Raw genomic sequence first — 23,743 nt, 5'->3', positions numbered from 1 at the left:
ACTCACCGTAGCTCATAACTGACTGTAGCTCCAGTTCTAGGGGCTCCAACATTCTGCAGGCATTAGGTACCCAGACATACATGCAGGCAACACACACACACATATGTGTGAATATTACAAATATATTAAGATAAGGTCTTACTATGTATGTAGCCCAGGCCAAGTTTACCTGAACTTATGATCCTGATGCCTCGGCCTCCCAAATGCTAGGACCGTAGATGTACATCGCAAGTAGAAATACTTAATTATCAGTTTCATTTACGAATTGGTGCTCAGAGGACCGATGTGTGTCGATGACATAAACGCAGGGTTCACTGGTACATATACAATATTTAAAACCAAGGAGATCAGGCAAAATCACTGGGAAGTTATCTAGTTTGGTGGTTATTATCATTAGGCCTGTAGTAACCAATGTGATTAAATACCTTGGGGGTTTAGATAATCAGTTGTATCGGTTGTGTAAGTGAACTGTCCTTGACTCCTCAGATGAGCTTGTTTTTCTCATTCTGAATTTTGCCGGAATACTTCATCTCGTAGAGAAGAGAGACAATCTTTGTGTCCACAGATGCTCCCTGGATCACTGGCCCTAAGATTTTTTTTTATTTCTATTTTTAGTGGGCCAAAGGTCATGTATGTTTTCTGAAACCCACAGGGCAGACAATGAAGTTGAAGGAACTTGAGAAGCCAGCTGTCCAAGCGTGGAGCCCAGCGAAGCAGTACCCTGTGTATCTGGCCACAGGTACGGTGACACTATGGACCAGGAGTTATGGAAGTGAAACACAGTATCTAGAGCTCCTTAATGACCACAAGAGACAGCTGTAAGATTGTGTCAGGTGGGGAAGCCTTAAGGGTGACGCCTGATGCTTTCCTTGCGGTTACCTCTGGAGAAAGGATACTCCTAACTCTCTTCCGTTCTGTTTCCTCTCCACTCCCTAACCTATCAATACCCTAAAGCTGTGCGTAGATCATAGCTCATGTCCTGCCTCTTCTCTCCTTTTCTTGTGACTAGGAACATCCGCCCAGCAACTAGATGCCTCCTTCAGCACAAATGCCACCCTGGAAATATTTGAGGTTGATTTCAGGGACCCTTCTCTGGACTTGAAACGCAAAGGAATCCTCTCTGTGTCAGGCAGGTACTGTGTTGGGTCTCTGAGTGGGTATTCGGGTCAGACCCTGATAGAGGGCCCTGGGGGGTGGTGTGTACACTCCGGGAATCGTGCAGTGATTAAGTATGGGGGACAGGAGTTACGTGATGTTTCAGAGGAGCTAATTTTGGTCAAAGGGATTTGAAAACCGATCCCTCTCACCATACTAGGCAGCGGCAGCAGCAACGGCAGCAGCAGCAGCAGCAGCAGGCAGTGTGCAGAGCTGCCTTGCACAAGCCAGGACCACATGTGCCAGGTGTCTGTACCACATATATCAATATAACAATATAACAATATCAATATAACAATATCATGTACCACAGATATTGATTCCTTCTGCCCTTGGCTCTTGTCAAGACAGCAACCTTACACAATATCACCAACATCACAGTCTTCGGCCAACAAGGAGGACAACGAATGATCTCTCCCCATGCCTCTTAAGGCGCTGATTGGGTGTCATAGGTTTCACGGCTTTGGCAAGCCAGATGCTCATAGGTTTCTTGGCCGCATTGTGTAACAGCAGTGCAGAGAGGATCATTCGTCCTCTCCCTTACCGGCAGACACGTCTACAAGAAGTCCTTGTGGGCACTACTATTGGGACCCTGTGATTCTACTCAGCCCTCAGAATAAGCCTAAATTATAAATGCCATTATTTTTCTATCTTACATGGGTAATGGAGACCCTAGGAAGCTAGACCTGGAATGGAAGCACAGAAAGTCTAATTCTTCCTATTGTGTCACAGCTTTTAGTTTTAGACAAGGTCTTGCGAAGGCTGCCTTTGAACTCACAGTCCTCCCAACTCATCCTCCTGAGTAGCTGGTACAGATGCGTGGCACTGTACCTGCCTCTCTCTTCTTTTCTAAGGGCTTTGTGAAGATGGCGTCCATTGCCTGATACAGTAGTCTCTGGCTTCTGTACTGTCAAAAAAAAATGTGTGACTATCCTTTATAGTCTACTTCATATTTAATATAAGTAGGATACATGTATTACTATACTACTGTAAATAGTTATATAAAATCAGTAGTATTTAAAAATCACTACTACTCCAGATCTCCGAATATCTGCAGAATCTCCCCATCCTGGAACAACCCAGGAGAAAGTGGGTGGTTCATCTGCTCTTGTACCTTTATCTCAGTTCTCTGGATGCTTGGAGAATACAGTTGGCCTCTCTCTGAGTGCGAGAGGGCAGTAAACACCGAGCTGAAAAGAAAGTTACTCTACGTGCTGCTTAGTGGGTCTGTCCTGAAGATCTGCCTTCCTTATAGCTGACTCAAAGTCATATAGCAGACAGTGTGGTCTTTATTCCTTCATAAATCCAGGTTTGAACCTCAGCTCCGCTATTTACTGTCTCCTTGGGCATAGAATCCAACGTTCCTGACTCTGTTCCTCACTGTGAATTCAGGATATGGAGCAGAAACAAAGCAAAGCCTGTGCATGTCGGGCATTCGGAGGGAGGAGTGCGCTGCTCTCCCACGGCCCCCTCCGGCCGCTGCCATTCTCCAGCTGGCCTGCTCTCTCCACTCTGCTGCTTAAGGAGAATGAGTTCTCCCGGTTCTTTGGCCCCGGATGTGGAAAAGCTCTTTTTCACTTTAGTTAACTGTCTCGAGGTTGGGCTTTTTCAAAAGGAACTCAGTTAAATGAAAGCAAATCTAAGTTGAAGAAGTGAGTAAGCTGGGGAAGCGGGGGTTACACAGCAGATGTTCGCAGTCATGATGTGCTAAGTGCTGGTCTCAGAGAAGCTCAGGTGGTCTAGCCTCCTGACCACATAGGCTTCAGTTTGTTCTCATCCCCGGCCCTTTTCATTTAGTCAGTAGCACAGCCTCTCCAGGAGTTTGCTTCACCTCGCTAACAAGGCGAACAGCAGAAACATACTTGCCTCGAGTATAAAGAACCAGCTGTCATACTCTGTGTTCTGCCTCTCTGAGGTAATTCCCTTCCCTACCATACAGCGATTTCTTCCTGAGGGCTCAGGTCCCTTTACTTTTATCTGCATGCCCTGTGCTCTGACCTAAAGCCTCTGCCATGTCCCATCCCTGGTTCCTGTGTGACCCGTGTCTTCCCCTCCTCCCTGTAGTTGTTTACCCATAGAGCCCTAGTTCCTGGATGACCTCAGGACCCTCTTGAGTCTGTTTGGACTTTTTCTTCTGCCCCATGGAGATGGTGGCACTTTAGAAAGCTGCTCACCATCGGTGGTAGCCCCAGAGTAGGTTAAGCTGTGTCAGTTTCCCGGTTCTTCAGATGGGGCCCCGCCTGGACCGTTCGCCACTCAGCTTCGTGCTCTTGCCAATCTGGCCCCCCTCGAATGCCTGGTAAACAAATCCTTGCTCCGTCAATTCCTGCACACTCCCTTGCTCGTCAGGGTGTGGAAATGTTTCCTTGCACCTAGGGATCTTGTGATATTTGACGTGCAACCTTCTCTCATGGTTAGTCACAGTGAAAGTGAGACCAGACCCCTCCCCCAACACTCTCAGGCCTTAGGGATTTCAGATGTTTTCCCAGGGAGCTTTTCGACCTTTTTTGTAGGAGATCTAGAGTTTGCCTTTTTCTTTTGTGCAAAACATTGGCATGTTTGTTTGTTTGTTTAGAAACACACCCAGAAAGCCAGGGAAGTGTTTCCCCAGTTGGTTATTTAATATTTTGTGCCTCTGTTTCTCAAAGTGGACCCATGGCAACTGCATGTCCATTCCAGTGGGCCAACACAGAGGAAAGGCAGAGTGAAGGGAGGTCCTAAGACTTTCTCACTTTGAGTTTGAGATGGGACAACAGTTTTTCGAGGGAGCTGATTCTGACCCATACGGGATAGGCTCTGGCATGAGCTGGACCCTAAACGTTGGCTGGATTAGTTTTGTGGACACGAACTGATACAGTAGCTCTGTGAACAGAAGCTTTGTAACTTCTCCAAGCTCACTTTCTCTACTTGAAATTGGACATAATAGAATTGTTAAATATTAAACTACTGAACACTTGTAAAGTCCCTAAAATAGTGTCTATTATGTGATAAGTTGTCAATAGATGAAATTGATTTTTTTTTTTTTGAGATTAGGTTTCATGTAGCCCAAGCTGGCTTTGAACTTGCTTAAGTACATGATCCTGAATTCCTCATCCTCCTGCCTCTAATTCCCAATTACTGGGATCACAGGCAGGAGCCACCATGCCGGCCAGGGCGTATTACGTGACTATTTGAGCAGTGAGGACTATGCGGTGTAGTCTATTTGCAGTAGTTATCAGTCTCTATGTAGCTCGACTTTAACTTTAATATAAAAAAAAAACCACTCCCATATAACCCAGACGGTGGCTTTCCAGATTTAGTTTAACATAGACAAAGTTTTTTTTCTAAAGAAAGGTCAAAACTGTGCAGAGGAGACTTCCTTCTGGGTCTGGAGAAAGAAGAAAACAGACAAGTAGACACAGGCTTAGGCTGGGAAAGCCTACATGAAAGGAGAGGTTGGCAAAGATGTCTATACTTAACTTGGTGCTGATACAGAATCTTTTCCTTTGTAGGTTTCACAAGCTAATCTGGGGAAGCTCCAGCAGTGAGCTTCTGGAGAACACCGGGGTTATTGCTGGTGGAGGAGACAGCGGCATGCTTACCCTATACAATGTGGCCCACGTCCTTTCTCCGGGGAAGGAACCCTTGATTGCCCAGAAACAGAAGCACACGGGAGCTGTCAGAGCCTTGGACTTTAATCCTTTCCAGGTACTGTGTCTTAGTTGATCAGACAAGGCCAAGGCATGACGACGGATGCCTGAATGGAAGTACTCTCTTGTGACCTTCAGGCTGCAGCTCTGAACTGTAATGGGAGAGGCTCTGTGTCTCCCAAAGGCAGTTCCCCTCCTTCTCTTTCAGAAGTGGGAATGGGGATGGGTCTTTAAAAATATCTTTTTTTCACACAGGGCAACCTCCTGGCCTCAGGAGCCAGTGATTCTGAAATCTTCATTTGGGATTTGAACCACCTGACTGTTCCAATGACACCTGGATCCAAGTCACAGGTGAGGGGCCCCCTCCTCCCTCTGACCTGGGGGGCTACCTGCCCTCCTCTCTCTGACCTGGGGCTGCCTCTTAGGGTGTAGAGCCAGGTTTCCCCAGGTAAAGTTTTGAATTCTGGAGCCAGCAGACTAGCGGGGTAGCAGAGATTTCAAGCTTTACCACTGGAGGGCAATAAAACTCCACAGACGGACACACCATTAGCCACCTGAGTCAAGAGAGGGCATGTAGAAGCAGTTGGTTCGTGGTGGTCGTTTGCTGGTCAAAGAATTCCTGGAAGGAAGTGAAGGGCAAGGCAATCAGAAAACACCAAGACAGGCAAGGAGTGATATTTATCATAGTTGTGGGGAGAGGGCTGGCTAGGCCCTGTACTCGGCAGAGGAGGAGCGAGAGCATAACCCAGGACATACCACTACCTTGTTGTGGGCGGGGGGCAGCCTTATCTCTGGTTTTGCCTCCTTTGTCAAAATGTAGCTTGGATTATCTTTTTGCTTTTCTCTGTCTCGTACTTTATCATGAAGTAAATGTGGGATGGCTGGCACCTGATACCCTGGAAGTCACGTGTTCTCCCAGACGTGACTTTCTCAGGGGCTCCTCACATCGGGTTGGTTTCCTCTCTCAGATTTCTCCTCCTCCCCTTCTCTGTCCTGAGGGGGCGTTACTTTTCAACTGGGACTCTATACTTTCAAGAGAACTTTGACTTTAGCTGTTTCCCCCCTCCCCACTTCTGCCCCAGTAACTTAAGCATCCTTCTTGGAAAATGTAGTCCCAGTTCCTGAGGCCATTAGTGGGAGGAACCTCTCGCCTCCTTTCAGCTTCCTGTGGGCCGTTGGGAGGAGCAGAATGGTACCTGTCACTTAATTCAGGGGATGGCAGGCTGTCTCTTTCACCATCTTGCCTCAGAACCCCCCGGAAGACATTAAAGCATTGTCTTGGAACCGCCAAGCCCAGCACATTCTGTCTTCTGCTCACCCCAGTGGCAAGGCAGTGGTGTGGGATCTCAGGAAGAACGAGCCCATCATCAAAGTCAGCGACCACAGCAGCAGGGTGAGTAGTGGCCAGAGCACGGGCCTGGACTCTGGCTTCCCTCACGTCAAACAGCGGGAGCTGCTCTTGTTCAGGATGGGATCCATTCTCAAGTGTGATTCGGCCCCATAGCAGAGTTCTCATTAACAGTGAGTACTTGAGAAGCTGACCTGGATTCTGGTCACGTTCCTTGTTTGTTCATGGTTCTCACTTATTACTGAGGAGACACACGGTACCCTCAGTAGTCTCATTCCAACTGGGCAGAATCTTCATAGCCTTCATAGGTTATATCACCGACGGGGAGGGATCTTCTCTGTTCACAGATGAACTGCTCAGGCCTGGCCTGGAACCCAGACATAGCCACACAGTTAGTGCTGTGCTCGGAAGATGACCGGTTCCCAGTGATTCAGCTGTGGGACCTGCGCTTCGCTTCCTCACCCCTGAAGGTGTTGGAGAGCCACAGCAGGTAGCAAACCCTGTTCAAATGGGGCTCATTTTAGCCACTAACGTCTTCCATGGCTTCTGTGTCGCAGAGAGCACAGCTGTATGTCTAACTGTGAGGCATTCCCTCGGAGCCTGGGCTTACGGGGAAGAGCTGGGATTCCGTACAGCTTCCAGCAAAGGGCCATGAGAAACCTTTGAGCCAGTTGACCCTTGGGTTAGTTTCTATCACTACGATAACTACCTGAGGAAATTAACTTCTAAAGAAAGCTTTGTTCTCTGTTCATGATTGATTAGTGTCCTCACTTTGGGGACTTTGATGTGACAGCAAATTATGGCAGGAATGTATAGGGGGAAAAGTCACTAGCACACGGCCAGGGAGAAAAAGAGAAGTAGGAAGAGGTCAGGGTCCCAGCATCTCCTTCAAAGCCTTGGTTCAGAGACCCACAGAGCTCTCACTATCATACCTGTCCTGTCACTGGGAGGGTCCTAGATTCTGCTCTGAGAACAGTGTTCATTTCTCTGAGTGGGGAGCCTCCTGCCAGAACTCTTTTTTTTTTTTAAAAAAGATTTATCTATCTATCTATCTATCTATCTATCTATCTATCTATCTATCTATCTATCTATTATGTATACAGTATTCTGTCTGCATGTATGCCCTGCGGATCAGAAGAGGGCACCAGATTCCATTACAGATGGTTGTGCACCACCATGTGTGGTTGCTGGGAATTGAACTCAAGACCTTTGGAAGAGCAGTCAGTGCTCTTAACCACTGAGCCATCTCTCAAGCCCCCAGAACTCTTTTTTTTTTTTTTTTTTTTTTTTGGTTCTTTTTTTCGGAGCTGGGGACCGAACCCAGGGCCTTGCGCTTCCTAGGCAAACGCTCTACCACTGAGCTAAATCCCCAACCCCCCCCAGAACTCTTAATAAAATCAACTTGGCTCTTATCTCTTCAGAAAGCCCTGTCCCTGAAGCTGTAGGTCTTGGGCCCACAATAGAGGAAGCAGATCCATAATGCAGGTCTCTCTCTCTCTTTCCCCACCCCTGCCCCGTGTGTGTGTGTGTGTGTGTGTGTGTGTGTGTGTGTGTGTGTGTGTGTGCACATGCACGTGTGTATATATGTGTGTGTGTGTGTATGTGTGTGCATGTGAGTGTGGCGTGTGTGTGTGTGTGTGTGTGTGTGTGCGTGCGCTGTGTGTGTGTTGTTCTACATCTACATGTTTATTAAGACAGTCATCACTGAGTCTCTCCAACTAGGGATGGTTGCTTAGCCACTCAAGCCCAGAGATCCTCGTGATTCTGACCCCGGAATTACATGTACTGCCTTGCCGAGCTTGTTAACATGGTGCTAGGGATCCATCTCAAGTCCTCAGGCCTGGAGGGGAAGCACTTCACCAACTCAAGTGTCTCCCCAGCCCCTCCTTCAGGACTTCTGAGAGTTAGGTCTTTACTAGGGGGCGAAAAGCAACCCAGAAATGGACGTTTGTGTGATTCCTTCTAATTCACGATTCTACTCTCATTGCTCAAGTCGGCAGGGTGGTGCAGTGCATAGCGCTGTGTTGTGGACCTTTCTAGGCCACCGTCTTAACACACACTCACTTTTCAAAGCTTTGCTTTCTTCTTTGAGAAATTAAGTTAGATCATCCGTTTTGTAGAGGGGAGCCGAATCTAAGACATGCAAGGTGCCCACTCGGGCTGGCATTCCACAAACACTGGTTCCCCTTTATTTCCAATTTTAGGGGCATCTTGTCGGTGTCCTGGAGCCAGGCTGATGCTGAACTGCTGCTTAGCAGTGCCAAAGACAACCAGATTTTTTGCTGGAACCTGTCAAGCAGTGAGGTAGGCGTGAGGTAGGCTAGTCCTGCTGTGGGCATACTGTACTGGAGATCTGATGACGGGGGAGGGGGGATCCCAGCTACGTGTTCCAGAGTTACCTACGTCAGTGTTTCCTCATGCTGTGCTTTCTTGCGGCAGGTGGTCTATAAGCTACCCACACAGAGCAGCTGGTGCTTTGACGTTCAGTGGTGCCCTCGGAACCCTCCTGCGTTCTCTGCTGTCTCCTTCGATGGCTGGATCAGTTTGTACTCTGTGATGGGTAGGAGCTGGGAAGCCCAGCACATGAGGCAGGCTGACAAGGTTTGAAGGGCTTGGTAGAGAGTGCTGGAGGGAGGAGCTTTCTGTGCTTTAGGGGTGAGAGGTCACATAGCTTGGGGAAAAAATGAGAGCTCTTGAAGAGAAGGAGGCCAGGCTGTGGGTTTTAGAGGACCGTACCTTGTATTAGTTCCTGACTCCCTTGGAGGAAGCCTCTGACCTCTTGTTATTCATGCTGAACTCTGCTTTGGGTCTGTTATCTCATAGTATGGCCTAGCTCCCTCTCTGCTGAGTATCTGCCTTGTGCCACCCTCCCATGCAGACTTTAAATAGTGCTATCCAAGAGGGTCGGATACCTGAGCCTCCCACCCACTTCCAGTCTCAGTCCTAGACTGTGGGAGTCTGCCCCTCCCGGGTCAATTGGGCCTCACAAAGATTCATCTCAAAATTGAGTTTGTAGGCAGAGTTCCTTGCTGAGATGCCTCTCCATACTGGTGACACAGGTGACCTTTCCCTCTAGATTTCCTCTTCCTTTAGCCAAGGCCAGCCTCTCCCACCACTGCAGGTGCCTGAGCAGGTGGCCCAAGCATCACTAATTCCTCCCTTGAAGAAGCCTCCCAAGTGGATGAGAAGGCCGGCAGGCGTTTCATTCGCTGTAAGTGCTGGCAGTGTGTGCTGTGTTCGTGTGCAGTGCCTATCACGCACCCAGCAAGGCACGATGCATAACTTAGCTCCCCCCTTCATTCTGTCACCATTCTGCAACCTGCTTTAGACCTCCTGCTTATGATAAAGAGCCTGAGATTCTTCCCGAGGTTGCTGTAACTCTTAGATGTCTGGCCTGGTGGCATGGAATATGGGAAGGAAAGAAAAACATAGATTTTATCCTGCCCTCTGTCTACTCAAAGGGCTTCCCCTGCTGAATAGACTAAGGCTAAACCTACTCAGCTCCATTTACCTTCCCAGAGACTTTTCCCATCTCAATCTTAGAAGTCCCTTGTATTCCAGTTACATGTGCCTCATTTCATTTCTACTCCATGAACAACTCCTCACCTCTCTTCGTCTCTTATCCATCAGCCTCTCCCATTTCCACTGAATCCCGGTGGGCTTTGAAGACCTCCTCCATAAATACCACTTCCTCCTCCAGCCTTATCCCAGTTAACATCAGCTCCATTCTACTGAGATTCGTATTCCTGTAGTTCCGCATTCTATTTTACATGACATATATCATATACAATGTATCATATGTGTCTGGAGACCCTCGTAATAGATTCTGTAAGGCGAGGTTCTGCCTTGTTGATTTTTATAACCCCAGAAGAGAGCTTTTCAAACTCTAGTGTGAATAAAGGTCACTTGAGGATCTTACTAATACCAGGTTCTGGTTCAGCGGCTCTGATGTCCAATTTCCCAGCAAGTTTCCAGATGCTATCATTGCTGCTAATCTGAGGACCAATGCTTTGAGGAGTAAGAAGGTCCTGAAGTGCCTAACACAATGCTTTAGCCACTGAATTTGATTAGGAAAAGGATGTATAAGAGGAGACGTTCTCACATTTAGGGTTGGTGATTTTATTATAAAGAAACGACTAGCATGCTCACGAAGGAATGCCTTTGTAAAGTAACAGGAGTGGGCACTGCAGATGTAGCTCAAGAGAGGGCTTGCTTAGCATGAGCACTGAAGTGAAGCATTCTTGTCACAGCTCTGCTGTTAGTGAGGTGACTCTGAAGAAGTCATTTATCCCCTCAGGACTTGAGTATCTTATCTGTAAGACAGCAGTAGGAGGGCCAGCACGGCATGCTTTAAACACTGACAAATGTTAATAATTTAAGTGGTTTTGTTGATCACAAAGCTGCAATCTAACATTTGTTCTGTAAGTGATATGATCATGACTGGAAAATTCACTCAGGGAGTGGGGTTTATGAAGGGAAATATAGACTAGTTAGGGACTAGAGCAGTGTGCCAATCCTGGTAACACACTGGACTAACTTGAGGGTTTCGAAATGACATGCTCCCCTCATCCAGCTTCTGGTATTATTGTCTGGGGTGTGGCCTGCTGACTGGAGAGGTCTCCAGGACTTGTACTGTGTGGCCGCATTGAGAATGGTCAGAGAAGGAATTGCTGAACCTGAGTTTGTGCCATGTGCTTGATGTAAAGTGTCAGACTTGTCTGACGCCTCAGATGGAGTGGCGTGTAGGTAAAGGCACAGGAGGAGGGTGAGCTGGGCAATTTGGGGATGTGGAACACTCATCTAATGATCAAGAAGATAGATGCTGGGGAAGACATGTTTGGCCCTAACATTTTGGGACCATTATACAGTCTCGGGTAGCCACAGGGTGCTGTGAGCAACAGGGAAGGCTCTAAATCTTGATTGGAAGACTGAAAAAGGACAAGGCTAGCAAGGACTCTAGTAACATAGACCACGTGCCGAGAGATGGTGGCACTGAACTGGGAAGTGGGAGAGAGTACCAAGTGGTGACATTTTAAGCCGGTGATAGAAAGATTGCTATAGTCCCTGTTTGGCACTCAATTCCTGTTTCATCCTAGCAACTTTCAGTTGGTTACCAATGTCTTAGTCATCAGTCTGTTGCTGTGAAGAGACACCATGACCAGGGCAAATCTTATAAAAGATAACAGCAGAGGAGTACGCCAGCATACAGACAGACATGGTATCTGAGAGTTCGACATCTGGGTCCGTAGAGCTGGAAGAGAGAAAGCCACTGGGCCTGGCTTGGGCCCTTGAAACCTCAAAACCCACCCACAGTGACACCCTTCCTCCAACAAGACAATACCTACTCCAACAAGGCCACACCTGCAATCCTTCCCAAGTAGTGCCACTCCTTAATGACCAAGCATTCAAACATACAAGCCCGAGGGAGGGGTGGAGACTATTCTCATTCAAACCACTGTACTCTCCAAGGCTTGCTCAACAGAGAGCCTGTTCTGAAATCTTAACTTGTTAGCTATTGGCTTGAAAATGTAACCTTTTCTTTCTTTCATTTCCTTCTCAGTTTGGGGGAAAGCTGGTTACCTTTGGCCTTCCCAGCATCCCCGTCCAGCAGGTGCCACAGCCTTGCCCCAGCCCTGTCTTCATCAGTCAAGTCATCACAGAGTCAGAATTCCTGACTCGGTCAGCTGTGCTGCAGGAGGCCTTGGGATCTGGAAATCTCCTCAATTATTGTCAGAGCAAGATTCAGCAAGCTTCACGGCCAAGTGAGAAGATGCTTTGGCAGTTTCTGAAGGTAGGAGGCCTGAAGGCTAGCTGCTCTTTCCAGAACTCCCACCCCTGTCACCTCCGTAATAAGTGCACTGTGACCCTTTCCCCTGACTTGGTATTTTTTATGTCCTCTGGACACAGAATCATTACTCTTTTCTAGACACTCAGAGCCCACTGTAAAGGCTGGGGTGGTGGGGTGTGGCTGCTGTTGGTGTCCTGGATATTTTGCCAGCCAAGGCAGATGCTTTCATAATATCACACCAAAGGAAGGATTCACTGGAGAGATACATGAACATAAGCAAGTTTCGGATTTGTTTGAGGTAACCCAGGGCAGATCCCTGTTAGGCCATTCCACTTGAGCATCAGGGATGTAGTTCTAGGCCTCACCGTGTCAAGTTATAACATGGGGGAGTGTGTGCTTATCGGAGATGTGAGAGGTAGCTTGTGGCAGAGTACTTGCCTAGCATTCACAAGGCTTGGTACTATCTCTCTGTCTCTCTCCCTCTTGCTTGCTCTCTTACACACACACACACACCCCCACTCACACTCATGTGTAAACATGCACAAAAGCATACATACTTACATGTGCCTATACACATACACACAAAAAATAAATAAATGTAAATTAATATACTCAGAGCTTTGGAGGGCTATTTCCAAGGAAGGACACGGAAGGAGGAAGGAAAGCAAGAGACATAAGAAAGAAAGACTATAGACAGAGTCCATGGTTCAGTATGGAAGAAGCAGAGTGGGTTTGGCCAGTCCGGCTTCTGGGCCTTTGGTGTCAGCGATTTGGTGGGAAGCTGACTTTGGGCAGTGTTCCTGTGGATCCTCTGCCAATGTCTTCTCAACCCTGCATTTAGATCCCAGGACCCCTGTAGGTTACACTTGGCATCTGTCTCCTCAGGGTGTGGAGACCAGGGCAGTGTGGGTGGCACTCTCCCAGGGTGTGTTTTCATGCAACAGTTCAGAGTTCCCTTCAGCTCAGATGTTAGGAGATGATCCAGTGGACACTGACAAGGTGTAAGGCGCCCTGACTTAGAAGCTGCTCCGATAGAAAAGCCCAGTGTCAGTTTCAGAGTCTCCATAGGAAACGTCCAGTGCCCAGAGTGTGTGAAGCCAGAAATGCTGACATGGTGTCCATGTAGGTTATTTATGGTTTGCCCAGGTACGATAACCAATCAATCACAAGCAGTAACACCTCAAAACAGCCAGTGTTTTATTCTTATTGGGGTACCAAGGTAACTAAGCTAGGAAGTCAACCGAAGGTACAGTTCTCACGTCAATGTAGCAAAGGGTTGTGGTATTACTGTCCACAGCCCAGCAAAAGCCAGCGAGGAAGAAAGGTTTGAGGGAGCATCACTGTTTTGAGGGTACTTCGATGGTCCATGTGAGGGTACACTGGTACAGAAGTCCATCACGGAGGAGGAGAATGGTCATTTACATTCATTTGATGAAAATGTTTCTGTGTTTGTGGTTCCTTAGGTGACCTTGGAGCATGATTCCAGGCTGAAGTTCCTCAGGCTGTTAGGTTACAGCAGAGATGAGCTTCAGAAGAAGGTAAGCTTCGCGGGTCTGAAACAAGTTTGCTTGAGAGTAAATAACCCTGCTGGGGCTCTACCCCAGGAGACCTGGCCTTAATCCATTCTGGATGTGTATTTTACCTACTGGAATGAAGCCTTTCTCTGGAAGAGTGGGTGAAGGATCTTGGAGAGTGTGAGGCGGGTAAATGGGGGGCATCAGACTTGTGGGAGTCTGGCTGGCATTCATAAGGGTCTCCACATAGGTGGACACATGCCTGAAGAGTGACCCGAAACCACAGGAGAGCCCTCAGCTTGAGACAGTTGACCTCAAAAGTGACAGAGCACACTCCCTTTGCAGCCAGGTATGGTTGGAGGCCGGGGAGCCTGAGGCGTGGAAGTAGAGGAGACCTGCCTTCTAGGGAAACCCTCCATGATGGTCCTTTCGCTTGTTCTCAGTAAGCTCCTGGAGACTCTCTGCTCGCTTGGAGCCAGAGTAGAACAGAGCCTACAGGGTGCTTCCCAAACCGACCTGTGCATCCTTTTCGTTTTATCCACTGGAGTTCTTGCTTAGAGCATGCTCCTGTGTGCTGGCCTCAGTTCCCACAGTCACTCCTGTCCTCTGTGTACAGGCCTCCAGACACACCGCCAAGGAAGCCTCTGCATCCTCCGCCTTCTTTGATGAGCTGATACCTCAGAACATGACTCCCTGGGAGATCCCCACCACAGAAGGTACCCTGACCCCGGGAGAGAGGAGCTCCCTGCCTGGGAACAGATGGGCCCAGAGTTTTTGGTTTTACAGCACCTTATTCTGCCCTGTTCCACCTAAAATCTCAAATACCTGGGTCTTTCCCAGCTAGTGGGTGCTGTGCTCTCTCTAGTCAGAGTCTAATGACTGGGCCCATCTACGGATAGCCGGATAGCCTTCTACTAAGGGCTTTTTTCCTTTTTTTAAAAAAAAGATGTATTTATTTATTTATTTATTTATTTATGTATTTATTAATTTATTTATTCATGTGAGTACACTGTAGCTGTCTTCAGACCCACCAGAAGAGGGCATCAGATCCCATTACAGATGGTTGTGAGCCACCAGGTAGTTGCTGGGAATTGAACTCAGGACCTCTGGAAGAACAGTCAGTGTTCTTAACCACTGAGCCATCTCTCCAGCCCCCAGGGGCTTTTTTTTTTTTTCCTATTCTTTAGTTTTCTTGTTAAAACAAAACAAAACCCCCACACACAACTGTGCCCTTGTCCACGCTAAGCAAGCGCACATCAAGCCTGGGATCCTGCACACCAGGCCCTTCCTGATTTGATTCCTGTTTTAGAAAGTGACAGTCAGACCAGGGCGTCCCTGGGACACTACCTTTTGTTGCCCAGAAGTGAAACTTGGGGGTCGCGTGGAACCAGGCTGCCTATGCAGACGTCCCCCCAACACACCACAGAGGAGGCCTGCGCGTCTCGGTCTTCTCTGAGGAGCTGGAAGCAGAGGGGGAGTTCTGTGGGTCTTGGGCAGGAAGTGAGATGGGAGGGCAGTGAGTAAGAGGTGATGCCTCTGTCGGCAGACACTGATGGGCTCCTGAGCCAGGCCCTGCTGCTCGGGGAACTGCGGTCTGCTGTGGAGCTCTGTCTGAAGGAGGAACGCTTTGCTGACGCCATCATCCTGGCTCAGGCTGGGGACGCAGAGCTGCTCAAGTGGACACAAGAACGATACCTAGCCAAGAGGAGAACCAAAACCTCCTCGGTACTGCCCATCACACATAAGGAGGGAGGGGATGGCTTGGCTCTGGACAGGTGGAGGCCCATCCCTTGGGACTGGTGTGTGAAATCTACCTCTCTAATGGCCTCTACTTCATTGCCAGCCATGTTGAGTGTTCTAACATGAGTGGCTCTATTGGAACATCTCTGCTAACTGTGCCGGATGGAAGCCTGAGGGTCTCCTTCTTTCTGCCCAGTACAGCTTCTAGCCTGTGTCGTAAAGAAGAATTGGAAGGACCTAGTATGTGCCTGTAGCCTGAAGAACTGGAGAGAGGCGCTGGCCTTGCTGCTGACGTATTCAGGGCCAGAGAAGTTCCCTGAGCTCTGTGGTAGGTGTGGCTCCAGCCCATGTCAGCAGATTGATGCAAAGAGGAGGCAGAGGGTGGGTCAGCCTGCACTCTGGAAGGAAGGGCTCAGACAGGAGATAGGGACTGTAGCCTCTTGTTTCCTGAAGGCATCACATATGTTCTGTCTTATTTCTCTGTCACATCTTATGGCAAATTCTTTGATTGTCCCTATAGAGCAAGGTTAGCTTAAGTTAACTTTTCTTTAAAATATTTAACTTTTATTTTTATTTGTGTATTATGAGTATTTTGCTTGCATATATATATATATATATATATATATATGAATATGAAGTTGTAGTTAGGTGTGAGCTGCTGAGTAGGTTCTGGGAATCAAACTCAGGTCCTCTGAAAGAGCTGTATGTGCTCTTCATCACAGATCCATCTCTCTCCATCCCCCTGAGTTGTCTGAAAGCCACTATAAACTCTTGTCTCAGAGCTATAGTTCTCCACTTGTTTCTAGACGTGTGCAGGAAGCCTAGCGTAGGGAAGCTGTGTCCTTAAACAAGGTTGCCTCTCTCCACAGACATGCTGGGAGCTCGCATGGAGCACGAGGGAGGCAGGGAGCTCACCTCTGAAGCCAAGCTGTGCTATGTGTGCTCAGGGAGTGTGGAGCGGCTGGTAGAGAGCTGGGCAGACTCCCAGCAAGCCTCAGGCCCCGTGGCTCTGCAGGTACCTCTTCTCTACAGCGCTCTGGCCACTCCAGGCTCTTAGGAGAGACTAGAGGTAGGGGTTGTTCAGATCAGAGAGGTGAGATATCTGGGTGAGCTAGAGCCAAGTGTTAGGAAAGGCAGAGGACCCTCCGTACATAATGTCAGGAATAATCACCTTATTCCCTCAGGATGCCTAGGTTGGGTATGAGCCTTCAGAAATTTTCCCCATCCAAGGACTCACCATATCAGTCAATCCAATATTTGATAGTTTCTATGAAACATTCTATGGACCTACAGTGTATCAGGTGTTCTGTGGGTAATCAGAGGAGGTGAAGTCATAGGCTTGTGGGGAGAACAGAGTCTCATACGAAACAATTCCTAGTCTAGTTGATACCTTAAACACAGGAAGAAGGTAAAGAGGCACCAAGAAGAGACAGATGCACAGAAATCCAAGGCCTGGTGCAGTCCATCGATCCCAATCTTAATCTTAAGGAGTGTCATGTCTCTTCCATGTGACTGTCTGTTGCCATGGTGTGTTCAAGTGCTCTCTTTTCCATGGTATGATGTCCTGAATGAGCCCCTGGACAGAGCAAGGCATGCTTGGAAAAGGTGATCGCTGGCATCCTTGTCCCTGCAGGAGCTAATGGAGCAGGTGATGGTCCTCAGCAGGAGCCTGGAGCTCCTCCAGGGTTCTCACAAGATGAGCCCAGGTCCTGCCACAACACACAGGCTCACCCAGTATGCCAGTCTCCTGGCAGCCCAGGGCAGCCTGGCCATTGCCATGAGTGTCCTACCCAGTGACTGTACCCAGGTGAGAGCGGCCATGATAAAGAACAAACCATATGATCCATTCATCCAACAGCACACGCATCTGTGTTTTACATCCTATGCCAGTGCTGTAGCACCTAGGGGAATAAGATCTTTCTCCTTTAACAGCTCACAGTCTGTTGGGAGGGATCACCTCTTAGTAACTTACAGTGCATAGCAGAATATTGCACCATGGGACTGCAGGGAAGGGGCGGCCTCTCTGGAGAAGTGGAGGAAGACTTTCCAGTGATTAAAACCTGAACTAAACCTTCAGGGAGAAGTCCGTGTGGCGCACTCCCGGCTGAGAGGCTAGCCAGAGGGGAGGCGTGCCAGTGTTTGGCAGGAATCAGGGAACTTTGTCTCCTTGGGTTACTAAGGAATGCATAAACAGTAATCCGAAGTTTGACAAAAGAGGCTTGCAAGAGAAGACATTTGCTCGTTTTTCCCATTTCCTAACGAAGCCCTTCCTTATCACAACTTTAGCCCGCAGTCCTGCAGCTGAGAGATCGGCTTTTCCACGCCCAAGGTTCTACCGTGTTGGGCCAACAGGCTCCTGCTTTCCCCTTTCCCCGCGTTGCTGTAGGAGCTGCTCTCCACCCAAAAGAGACATCATCACACAGAACGGGATTCCAGCCTCCTCGCCAGGTAGGACATCCTTTGTTAACTAGTTCCTCTCTCCATTCAAAAGTATTTATGGTCGTAGACACTTGGAATATTTTAGTGTCCAAAACCGGATGAAAATTCCTAGCTTTGTAGAACTGTTCGAGATTCAGCTACTTTTTCTAGTAACTGTTTATTGAACGAACACTAGGATCTTAGAACATAAGACACAAAGGACACACATTATAATCTTTGCTCTCATGTCGTTCATCAGGTGGAAGGATAGCATATTCAAAACATGTATTAGAATTTAGAATAGCCATGATTGATATGGCAGGGCGCATGGGATTATATAGAAGGAAAAGAAATTGCATGTGCATGTGTGCCCGTGCGCATGCGCGCGCGCGTGTGTGTGTGTGTGTGTGTGTGTGTGTGTGTGTGTGTGTGAGGAGTGAAGCTCAGGAAATATTCTAGAATGGGTATGAAGCTGAACATTTAGTCTGAGACTTTAAAAAATGAGTTACATTTTAAAAGATTTACTTTTTAATTTTTATTCACACATGTATGTATGTCTGTGTGTGTATGCTACACATGTGCTAGTGCCTACAGAGGTGTCAGCTGGTGTCAGAGTTCCTAGCACTGGAGTTACAGGTGATTGTAAGCCACCTGAGATGTGTGCTAGGGATGGAAGAGTTAAGAGTGGGTTAAGACTGACGGCCAGGCATGGGGTGCACAGGTCTGACCTGGGCCCTGTGTATATATGTTAAAGTTGTGTAGCTTGCTCTTCTCGTGAGACTCTTAACAGTGGAAGTGGGGCTGTCTCTCTGACTCTTTTGCCTGCTCTTGGGACCCTTTTCCTCCCACCGGGTTGCCTTGTTCAGTCTTAAAACAAGGGGAGATGCCTCGTCTTAGTGCAGTTCGATATGCCATGTTAGGTTGATGTCCCTGGGAGGCCTGTCCTTCTCTGAAAGGGCAGAAAGGAGGTGTGCATGTGTGGGGCATTGGAAAGAGAGGAGGGAGCGGAAGCTGTGGTCAGAGAATAAGAAACAAGCAAGCAAACAAATACCAGTGGGCTAAGAGAGCACTTGGAACCACGGAGTCGTCTCTCCAGTTATCACACCCCCTTTTACAATTTTTATTTATTTTACGTGCTGACTGCAGTTTCCCCTCCCACCTCTCCCCCCAGGCCCTCCCTCCAACCTTCTCACTCCTCCCCATCCTGTCTATGTCGCCTCCAGTTCTCTTCGGAAAAGGGCAGACCTCCCGTGGGTATCAACCAGCCATGCATATCAGAGTTCAACAAGACTGGACACCTCTCCTATTAAGGCTGGACGAGGCAAGCCAGTAGGAGGAAGGGGTCCCAAGGACAGGCAACAGAGTCAGAGACAGCCCCTGCTCCCACTGTTAGGAATCCCCAAGAAGATCACACTAGACAACTGTAACTTATGTATGGAGGGCCCATGTCAGTCCCTTGCGGGCTCCCTGGTTGTCGGTTCGGTCTCTGAGTTCCTATGGGTCCAGGTTGGTTGGTTCTGTGTGTTTTCCTGTGGTGTCCTTGACTTCTCTGGCTCCTGCAATTCTTCCTCCCCCTTCCCCACAGGAGTCCCCTAGCTCTGCCTAATGTTTGGCTGTGGGTCTTTGCATCTGTTTTTGCTGGTGAAGCCTGTCTGATGACAACAGGGCTAGACACCAATCTATGAGTATAGCATAAAATCATTAGGAATCATTTCAGTGGCCTTTGGTTTTTTGTTTTCAATTTGTGTTTGGTTCGATCTTAGGTCTCTGGGCTCTCCAGCCTCTGGTTCCTGGTCCTCCAGGCAATGTCAGGGATGGGCTCCCTCTCAGAGCATGGGTCTCAAGCTGGAGCAGTCATTGGCTGGCCACTCCCACAGTTTCTGTGCCACCTTTACCATCCTAGGTCAAAGGTTCTGTGGCTGGGTTGGTGTCTCCATTGGAAGACTTGCCTGGTTACAGGAGATGGCTGGTTTAGGCTCAGTATCTCCCGTTGGTAGGAGTCTTAGCTAGGGTCACCCTCACAGATTCCTGGGAGCTTCCATTGCACCAGATTTCTAGGCCATACCAAAGATCCACACTGTCCTCCCTCCAGTTGTCTCTTCAGTATTCTATCCCTCTGTCTCCCCTACCCTCCCCCAACCTGGTCTCACTCCCATTTTAAAAGGTTGGTTTGTTTTTGTTTTTGTTTTTTTGTGTGACAGGATCTCATCATGTAGTTCCGGTGGGCCTAGAAGTCACTGTGCAGACCAACTGCATAGTGTTATGGTTTTAAACTCACAGAGATGCCAGCGTCTGCCTACAAAGTGCTGGGATTAAAGGCCTGCACCACCATACTGAACTTGGAAAAGAGATTTTTTAATTTATTATGTGTGTGTACATGTGTGTGTACATGTGTGCCATGGTGCATGTGTGGAAGTCAGAGAACCAGCTGCAGGAACTAGTTCTCTCCTTCTACCATGTGGATCAAGCCATCTCTCCAGTCCTTGACTGGATATTAAAGATTAAGTTACTTAGACAAGGGAATGGGTACATTAGGTCTACCTCAGACACAGAGGACAGATGTGCAAGCACATTGAACAAAGAAGAGACAGCAGCCTTCCGATAAAGACTGATAAAAGTTCAATAGGTTGTGGTCTTGGGACAGGGTTCAATAAAAGAATGACTCGTGGGAAGCAGATAACCGAGAATCTGGCATTTTGCACTAAAGAACTCTGGCTTGACTTTTGCTGCAGAGGCAGACATGGGAGAAATGGGCACAGCACACCAGCTCCCTGACCCTTTCCTCTCCTCACAGGTCCCAGCTCCATCTGTGAGGCCGAGGGCTGCAGCTCAGCCGTCAGTGGTGCCTTTCCTCCCCTCCCCTCCCATCCCTTCTGCGGGCTTGTGGACACAGTCCCCAAGTGACTACAGGGTCCCCGGGCCCCAAGCAACCTTGCCTGTGCATTTCGTCCCTGGAGTAAGGCCTGGTGAGTAAGGGACTGTCTCTTCTGGTGGAGTAGGAGGTCTCAGGAAAGACAGATAGACAGACAGACATACTGCCTCCCCAGTCCATGCTCAGGTTGCCCAGAGAGACCATTGTTTTGTTTGGGGACAGCATCTTGTATAACTCAGGCCAGCCAGCAACTTGCTGTGTAGATGAAGAAAACCTTAGACTGATCTGTCTGCCTCTCCCCCAGGAATCACAGGCGGGTACCAGGTTGCTTTGTCTTTTTAACACGTTTTATTAAGTTCTATTTTTGAGAAAATTGCTTTGAGATTGAAGTCTGAATTCCTAATAGTGTTCTTTATTGAATCCCTACCCATACGTTTTCTCCCTCTCTCTCTGTCTCTGTCTTTGTCTCTGTCTCTCTCTCAGCCTCTCTGTCTCTCTAAGTCTCTCTGTCTCTGTCTCTCTCTCTCTTTCTCTCTTTCTCTGTCTATCTCCATCTCTCTCTGGTTAAAGGCTTTGTATTTTTGTCAATATACCAAAGTAGTTCTGTCTGTCTGTCATTTCAATTCACTAGTAATATTTTGAGGGTCAAATAAGGAATAAAGTTAAAAGTACTTTGAATACTTTGAAAATTATCAATTTCTTCTACATATACTAATCCTTCATTGTTATTATTAGTTGTGGGTTTACAAATGTTTGGTTTTTTGAAATGGACTCTTACTTGGTTTCAAATTCCTGGTCTTAGAAGACCTTGTCCCAGCCTCCCAGGTGCCCCTGCAGATGCCACCACACCTGCTTTTCTGGTTTTCTGTTGGTTTGTTCCTGCATGATGTTCTCTGAGTCTCTCCCAAATGAAGGTGGGTGATAAGTTACCTATTTCTACGCCCCTTCAGCTTTATCTCAGCCACAGCCATTCGGAGGACAAAGTGTCCAAGCTGTAAACCCAGTTGGATTCTGTGGAACATGGCCTCTTCCTGGTCCTACTCCAGTCATGGCACCCCCAGATGTCATGCAGCCTGGCTCTACCCACCTGCCTGAAACTCCTAGACTACTCCCTCTGCCTCCTGTGGGACCACCAGGTCCCACCCCTCTGAGCTCCCAGCCTGCAGCCTCTCCTGTCACTTTCTCTGTGGCTCACCCTCCTGGCGGCCCTGGAGCACCACACTCTAGTGCCCACCCGAGCTCTGGCATCTTGGCCACTCGTCCAGGTCAGTCCTCTTTCCATAGCTTCTTCTTGGGGGTCATTGCCACTTCTCTTACCCTTCCTGCCACTTTTTTGGGAGTCTTTTTCTCAAGCCAGTGAATTAAGCCCTTTGTCAGTTAGGAGTGTGACTGACCTACAGACGGAGGCATGGCGGACTCTAAAACAAATTCTCCAGCTTCTAGATTACAGATCATCAGTATGGTTTTTGACCAAGTCCCCCACCTTTTGTACTTTAGGATCCCAGGATACCTGGAAAGTTGCTCCAGCCTCCCAGGAAAACCTCCAAAGGAAAAAGGTCGCTGCATCTTCCCCTACCCAGTGACCCACTTTCCAGTTCTTTAAGAGCTCAGTTCCACCCTTCCCATACATACTCTTCTCCAAGTCGGTCTGTGTCCCCCAGAACCTCCCTCCCTCCTTCCCACACATACCATTCTGTGTTCCAGTTCCCCGCTCACCACCCTGTTTCCATGTTCAGGATCAGCCTGTAGTGTCTCTAGCTTCACTCATACGCTCCTCTTTATCTTGTTAGTTGCCTGAGACATTTATGCCTCCAGCACCAATTACAGCTCCACTTATGAGCCTTGGCCCTGAGCCACAGCAGGCCCTGCTGCCACAGTCCCTAGTCTCCAGTGCGAGCCTGCCTCCTCCTGGAGCCCCGAGAGAATGCAGCCTGCAGGTGACTGTGGGCCCCTCCCCTGATGCTTTCCCATCCTACCTGGGCAAGAAAAGTGGGATCATAGAAACTGGATTCTTTTGCTCAAGGTAGAAGTAATCCTTGAGCCTTCATGGCAAGTATAACCTTGAGTCAAAGGGAACTGGGCCTCAGGGAAGCCATGAGGGAACTGGGCCTTAGGGAAGCCATGAGGACAGCTCACCTCCAGTTCTGCCTCACTGTCCCCTCATTAGCAACTCCAGCCACTGCCTCCTGAGAAGACACAGAAAGAGCTGCCCCCAGAGCATCAGTGCCTGAAGGACAGCTTTGAGGCACTCCTTCAGCGCTGTTCCCTGACCACCACTGACCTAGTAAGTCTGAGCCTCCCTGAACCTGCCTCCTCACAGCCTCAGAGATAGGCCAGCTCCCTCACTGTCCCTGACATGGTGACTGTATGAAGTAGGGGAGGGCTTGGAGCCTGCCCTGAGTCCCACTTTTCAATAGCAGGACCAAAAGCACGGGGAGTTACAAGAGCAGGACACATTAGAGAGGGTGGAGCTGGCAGGAGAAAGCCAACATTCAGTCGCTCACTGGCCGTGTCACCTGACCAAGGCCCTGGCCATCCTTGGGCCTCCTCTTGGTGTGTGAAATGAAGGAACTAGCAGTGGCCCCTTCTGATGTTGTATCATGTGTTATATCATGACTGTTTATAGTGCTGGACAGTGAGAGCCTTTCGGGTAGGGTCAGGAGCCATTTTTCTCCCCACAGAAAACAAAAAGGAAGCTGGATGAGGCAGCCCACCGTCTAGAATGTCTATACGAGAAGCTGTGCGAGGGGACAGTAAGTACCTAACTTACTCCCCCTGCCTGGCGCCTCTCTACTACAGCCCACAGTCAAAGGAAGCCCAGTGTCTTTTCTTCCCGAGTCTCAGAGCCGTCTTCCTGGACTGAGGTCTGGAACCACCCAGGCTGTCAGAGTTGGGGCTCGGGTAGGCTCATCTAATCTAAGGGTCAATCCCTCTGCAGCTCTCACCCCATGTCCTGGCTGGGCTCCATGAAGTCGCCCGCTGTGTGGATGCAGGAAGCTTTGAACAGGGCCTCGCAGTGCATGCCCAGGTAGTGGGCTGCAGCAGCTTCAGCGAGGTATCCAGCTTCATGCCTGTCCTGAAGTCTGTCCTCACCATCGCGCACAAGCTGCAGGGCTAAGTCAGCATTGTCTTCTACCAGGAGGCCACCTCTGCTGCTGTTTAACATGTGGCAGAAAGGGAGTCGGTTTTCAACAGGGTGTATTTCCCCTATCTCTTCCCTTGCTGCCAGGTATGTGATGCTGGGGGCTTGGTCCCACCCCGGCTGAGTGTCTCCGTCTT

The 23,743-nt window shown here is 48.7% G+C and overlaps 1 protein-coding gene across 1 annotated transcript; it reads left to right on the top strand.

Moving 5' to 3' along the window:
* The first annotated feature begins 658 nt into the window (after positions 1–658).
* Sec31b (SEC31 homolog B, COPII coat complex component) lies at positions 659–23,743 on the top strand. The gene is made up of 25 exons (XM_032895508.1): positions 659–739; positions 1,010–1,133; positions 4,647–4,842; positions 5,040–5,135; positions 6,034–6,177; positions 6,480–6,622; positions 8,337–8,436; positions 8,572–8,733; positions 9,209–9,343; positions 11,693–11,923; positions 13,384–13,458; positions 13,685–13,783; positions 14,051–14,150; positions 14,981–15,159; positions 15,376–15,502; positions 16,044–16,189; positions 16,808–16,981; positions 17,461–17,622; positions 20,387–20,558; positions 21,415–21,729; positions 21,962–22,020; positions 22,255–22,401; positions 22,632–22,748; positions 23,146–23,217; positions 23,403–23,743. Exons 1-25 carry the CDS (start codon positions 661–663, stop codon positions 23,580–23,582), a joined length of 3,534 nt encoding a protein of 1,177 aa, XP_032751399.1. The 5' UTR covers positions 659–660; the 3' UTR covers positions 23,583–23,743.

The sequence above is a fragment of the Rattus rattus genome, chromosome 2, assembly GCF_011064425.1.
Source record: "Rattus rattus isolate New Zealand chromosome 2, Rrattus_CSIRO_v1, whole genome shotgun sequence".
NCBI classification, from domain to species: Eukaryota; Metazoa; Chordata; class Mammalia; order Rodentia; family Muridae; genus Rattus; species Rattus rattus.
The sequence above is the reverse complement of the archived record's forward strand: the minus strand, read 5'-3'. Positions and strand labels throughout refer to the sequence as shown.

Bases quoted from the DNA above. Each gene is read 5' to 3' on its own strand.
- Sec31b (XM_032895508.1), top strand. From the start codon at position 661: ATGAAGTTGAAGGAACTTGAGAAGCCAGCTGTCCAAGCGTGGAGCCCA. The intron at 6,623-8,336 runs GTAGCAAACCCT...TTCCAATTTTAG, and splicing joins GTGTTGGAGAGCCACAGCAG to GGGCATCTTGTCGGTGTCCT. The intron at 8,734-9,208 runs GTTTGAAGGGCT...CTTTCCCTCTAG, and splicing joins ACATGAGGCAGGCTGACAAG to ATTTCCTCTTCCTTTAGCCA.